Raw genomic sequence first — 5,076 nt, 5'->3', positions numbered from 1 at the left:
TATATATATATATATATATATATATATATATATATATATGTATATATATATATATATATATATATATATATATATATATGGCTTTAAAAATGGATGACGATATTCAAAAGAAATTTGTAAATATATAATTATTTTCGATAGAGAAATTAATTTCGAAACCTTACATTTTACTTATATTGCATTAAAGATTATCATTATTATTATTATTATTATTATTATTATTATTATTATTATTATTACTACTACTACTACTGCTACTACTACTACTACTAATAATAATAATAATAATAATAACAATAATAATAATAGTAATAATAATAATAATAATAATAATGATAATAATAATGATATTATTATTATTATTATTATTATCATTATGATGATGATGATGATGATGATGATGATGGTAACATCGTCTGCTGAATGGTAGAGGAGAGAATTGTCAGGGAAATTTGCGGATGGCTTTGGTGATTCCAAAATGTCTCCAGGAATCTGGAAGTCTTCGGAGGGCTCCGGGCTCTTAAATTGCATCAAAGATTTTTATTATTATTATTATTATTATTATTATTATTATTATTATTATTATTATTATTATTATTATTATTAAGTTAACACCGTCTTCTGAACGAAGAAGAGAAAAATATCCGGGAAATCTATCGATGGAGTTGATGATTCTAAATGTCTTCAGGAATTCTGAAGTCTCCGGCGGGATCGTTTAGTGCCAAGAACACTTTCCTGAAAATATAGCTAATACACGCTCAGGATCTGCATCATTGAATATGATTTTCAAAGCAAAGTGAGCGGAATGTGGATAGATATCATCAGAAATCTTACAGGAAGATTCAACTGGCCTCAACAGGTAGGTTCGGCCTTTCTGGAGCAGAATCTTGCATGCGAGGACATGACGGTACAACTTCAGGGACAGCTGCGAACTCTCCAAGAGTCGTGGATCTTCAAATGGTTTTCGTGGCTACTCCCAGAGGCGCCGCGCTTTGAAGATTGCCGGGCAGTCGCCTCTCAGGATGGATTCCTCGGCAGGTGGCTGCAGCGCTGTCCTTGGATAGGGGGCTGGTGGAAAGCCCGCGAGGAACTACAGCGGTGCGAACTGGGATTGCACCAGATGAAGAGAGAAGCTTTAAGATTCAAAGATGAATTGAAATCAACGTGGTTCGTTGGCAAGCTTCACTCCGAACTTGACTTGGGAGAAATGAAGGAAGTCATTTCGAATGGAAACCAGAACTTTTACATCGGCATAGTAGCTGCTGCTTCCGTCATTTTCGGCGGAATTATGCTAGCTCGAAGGAGGATGGCTGGAAACGATGTGGACGACAGCTCTCTTGAAGAATATGTTCCAGAAATGGAAAATGGATGCGATCTATTGGAACTCAAAATGGAAGACGAAGATCGAACTACTTTCTTGCAAAATCTTGAGGATGAAAATAATAAGTTACATGGGCAACTAAATGAACTGAGAAGTATTGTACATGAATTGAATAGAGCGAAAGAGACTCAAGAAAAGATGACATTTGAGAAGGCATCTGAATACCAGAAACTGGAAGCTGAATGCGTCGAAAAAGACCTTCGGATGAAAGAACTGGAAACTTTGTTGGAAATTCTTAAAGTAAAGAATAAAGAAATTAAGAAAAATGAAAATGAGAAAACGGAACAAATAAACAAATTGAAACGTAATGTTGATGAATTGAAGGATGAAAAGAAGAAACTTGAATCTGAATGCGTCGGAAAAGACCTTAAAATGAAGGAACATGAAAATTTGGTGAAAATTCTCAAAGAGGAAAATGAGCAAAGCAAGAAAGCACTGAGTGAGGAAACGGAACAAGTTAATAATTTGAAACTTGAAGTTGAATCTCTGAAGGAAGAAAAGAAGAAACTTGAATCTGAATGCGTCGGAAAAGACCTTAAAATGAAGGAACATGAAAATTTGGTGAAAATTCTCAAAGAGGAAAATGAGCGAAGCAAGAAAGCACTGAGTGAGGAAACGGAACAAGTTAATAATTTGAAACTTGAAGTTGAATCTCTGAAGGAAGAAAAGTAGAAACTTGAATCTGAATGCGTCGGAAAAAAACCTTAAAATGAAGGAACATGAAAATTTGGTGAAAATTCTCAAAGAGGAAAATGAGCGAAGCAAGAAAGCACTGAGTGAGGAAACGGAACAAGTTAATAATTTGAAACTTGAAGTTGAATCTCTGAAGGAAGAAAAGAAGAAACTTGAATCTGAATGCGTCGGAAAAAAACCTTAAAATGAAGGAACATGAAACTTGGTGAAAATTCTCAAAGAGGAAAATGAGCAAAGCAAGAAAGCACTGAGTGAGGAAACGGAACAAGTTAATAATTTGAAACTTGAAGTTGAAACTCTGAAGGAAGAAAAGAAGAAACTTGAATCTGAATGCGTCGGAAAAGACCTTCAAATGAAGGAACATGAAAATTTGGTGAAAATTCTCAAAGAGGAAAACGAGCAAAGCAAGAAAGCACTGAGTGAGGAAACGGAACAAGTTAATAATAATTTGAAACTTGAAGTTGAAACTCTGAAGGAAGAAAAGAAGAAACTTGAATCTGAATGCGTCGGAAAAGACCTTCAAATGAAGGAACATGAAAATTTGGTGAAAATTCTCAAAGAGGAAAATGAGCAAAGCAAGAAAGCACTGAGTGAGGAAACGGAACAAGTTAATAATCTGAAACTTGAAGTTGAAACTCTGAAGAATGAAAAGAAGAAACTTGAATCTGAATGCGTCGGAAAAGACCTTCAAATGAAGGAACATGAAAATTTGGTGAAAATTCTCAAAGAGGAAAATGAGCAAAGCAAGAGAGCACTGAGTGAGGAAACGGAACAAGTTAATAATTTGAAACTTGAAGTTGAAACTCTGAAGGAAGAAAAGAAGAAACTTGAATCTGAATGCGTCGGAAAAGACCTTCAAATGAAGGAACATGAAAATTTGGTGAAAATTCTCAAAGAGGAAAATGAGCAAAGCAAGAGAGCACTGAGTGAGGAAACGGAACAAGTTAATAATTTGAAACTTGAAGTTGAAACTCTGAAGAATGAAAAGATGAAACTTGAATGTGAATGCGTCGGAAAAGACCTTCAAATGAAGGAACATGAAAATTTGGTGAAAATTCTCAAAGAGGAAAATGAGCAAAGCAAGAAAGCACTGAGTGAGGAAACGGAACAAGTTAATAATTTGAAACTTGAAGTTGAAAAACTGAAGAACGAAAAGGACGAACAGAAAGCTGATTTGCTGCGTGACTATGAAAAACTTGAATTTGTGTGCAAAATAAAAGACCTTGAGATACTGCAAGCGAAAAAGATTGTGGAAGAGTTTAAAACTGAAAATGAAGAACTGAAGAGGGTGCAGAGTAAGAAAACAGAGCAACTAAATAAATTGAAAAGTGAAGTTAACGAATTGAAGATAGAAAAGGAGAAACAGAAATTCCTAACACTGAGAATAAGGATGAACATGAGAGGCGAAGATTATTGATGGCTGGATTATTTGCGCAGATGAGTAACACGCCCAAAGAGGCGTTAAATATTTTCACCGAGGCCTTGACCATGAAGACGGACAACGAAGAAGAAACAGCTCTTCTCCATTTCCTTCGTGCTGAAGCAAACGCAGCCACTGAGACGCCTCATGATATGGATATTGTATTAGACTGTTCCAAGGCTATAGAGAAAGGTCTTAAAGGGTGGAAAGCGTTCATGTTACGAGGAAGGCACCTCGTTAAACTTGGCATTTTCGACGCTGCCCTGAAGGACTTCGAAACGGTGAAACTAAAGAAATCTGAGAATTTCTTAAAAATCATAGACGATACTAAAGCACTACAGAAGCAGTGGGAAGACAAGGGTCACTATGAGGTTCTGGGTTTGGAACAGACAGCCACAAAGGCAGAAATCATAAAATCCTTCAGGGCCTTGTCCATGATGTTCCACCCAGACAGACATCGGGACAAACCCGAATTCCTACAGGAAGCATTCGAGAAGAAGTACAAAAAGGTGGTTAATGCTAAACTGATTCTGGCGGATGAAAGCAACCGAAGAGATTATGATGAAGAGCTACGCCATCAGAAGGAAAATGATCAATGGGAAAGGCATGGTGGCCAGTGGTATCACCAGGAGCCACCAAAGCATCAGTCAGGGCAGTGGAACCAACAACGGCCGTACAATCGATGGGAACATCGGCAGTACAATCAAGGACCCAGAAAGGAAGAGCATCGGCATTACAACAAGGGAGGACCAAGAAGGGAACATCATCAGAAGAACGACCATCAATACTATTATTAAGGCGTTCGCGTTATATAAGGGGAAAACCATTGCAGTTTAGTGCTGTGAACAAAAAAAAATGAAAATTAAAAAAAAATATAAAAATAAAAACTGAAAAACTAAAAAAAATACAAAAAGAAAATAAAAAAATATATATATATAATATATATAATGGAAAGATATTTTTAGTATAAGTTTCAGTTGATTTTTGCAGTTTAGTGCTGTGAACATACAAAAAAAAAAAAAAAAAAAAAAAAAAACGTAGTGGGAAAAATATTTTTAGCATAAGTTTCAGTTGAGTTTTTAGAAAATGATTAGTTTTAGTTAGTCAATGCCAAATGGAATCCGGCCTTCCTGGTACAAATGGAATATTCTACAAGATGGACTCAGCAGAGGGAAGAAGTCTCACTTGCTTTGGACTGTTCCTTGACAAAGATTCACCTGTACTGTTTCTTTGTCAGGTGGACGGATGTAGAAGAAACAAGTCTGACTTCTTTTAGTACGCTGTTTCCCCTTAAGAAGATTCCATTGCGCTGGGATAGTGGTTCAGGAATAGGTTTAGTGATGTGACAAAAGAAAAGAAAAAAAAAAAACCTAGTATAAGTTTCAGTTGAGTTTTGCAGTTCACTGCTATAAAAAAAAATAAAAAAAAAATAAACCTAGTATAAGTTTCAGTTGAGTTTTTCAGTTTGCTGATGTCAGAAAAAAAAGAAAAAAAAAAGAAGAAATGGTCTCAGCAGAGGGAAGAAGTCACACTTGCTCTCGAATGCACTGCTCCTTGATAAAGATTCACTTGCACTGTTTCT

At 35.8% G+C, this 5,076-nt stretch overlaps 2 protein-coding genes across 2 annotated transcripts; both read left to right on the top strand.

The window, feature by feature from the left end:
* Nucleotides 1-805: 805 nt before the first annotated feature.
* LOC137651808 (uncharacterized protein PF3D7_1120000-like) lies at nt 806-3,491 on the top strand. The gene is made up of 2 exons (XM_068385027.1): nt 806-1,774; nt 3,054-3,491. Exons 1-2 carry the CDS (start codon nt 806-808, stop codon nt 3,489-3,491), a joined length of 1,407 nt encoding a protein of 468 aa, XP_068241128.1.
* A 20-nt stretch (nt 3,492-3,511) lies between these two features.
* On the top strand, nt 3,512-4,291 carry LOC137651807 (dnaJ homolog subfamily C member 7-like). The gene has a single exon (XM_068385026.1). The coding sequence runs from the start codon at nt 3,512-3,514 to the stop codon at nt 4,289-4,291; it is 780 nt and encodes a 259-aa protein (XP_068241127.1).
* The last annotated feature ends 785 nt before the right edge of the window (nt 4,292-5,076 follow it).

This window comes from Palaemon carinicauda, chromosome 13 (assembly GCF_036898095.1).
Source record: "Palaemon carinicauda isolate YSFRI2023 chromosome 13, ASM3689809v2, whole genome shotgun sequence".
In the NCBI taxonomy this organism is placed as follows: domain Eukaryota; kingdom Metazoa; phylum Arthropoda; class Malacostraca; order Decapoda; family Palaemonidae; genus Palaemon; species Palaemon carinicauda.
Note: the sequence above shows the minus strand (reverse complement) of the source record. Positions and strands in the feature narration are given on the sequence as shown.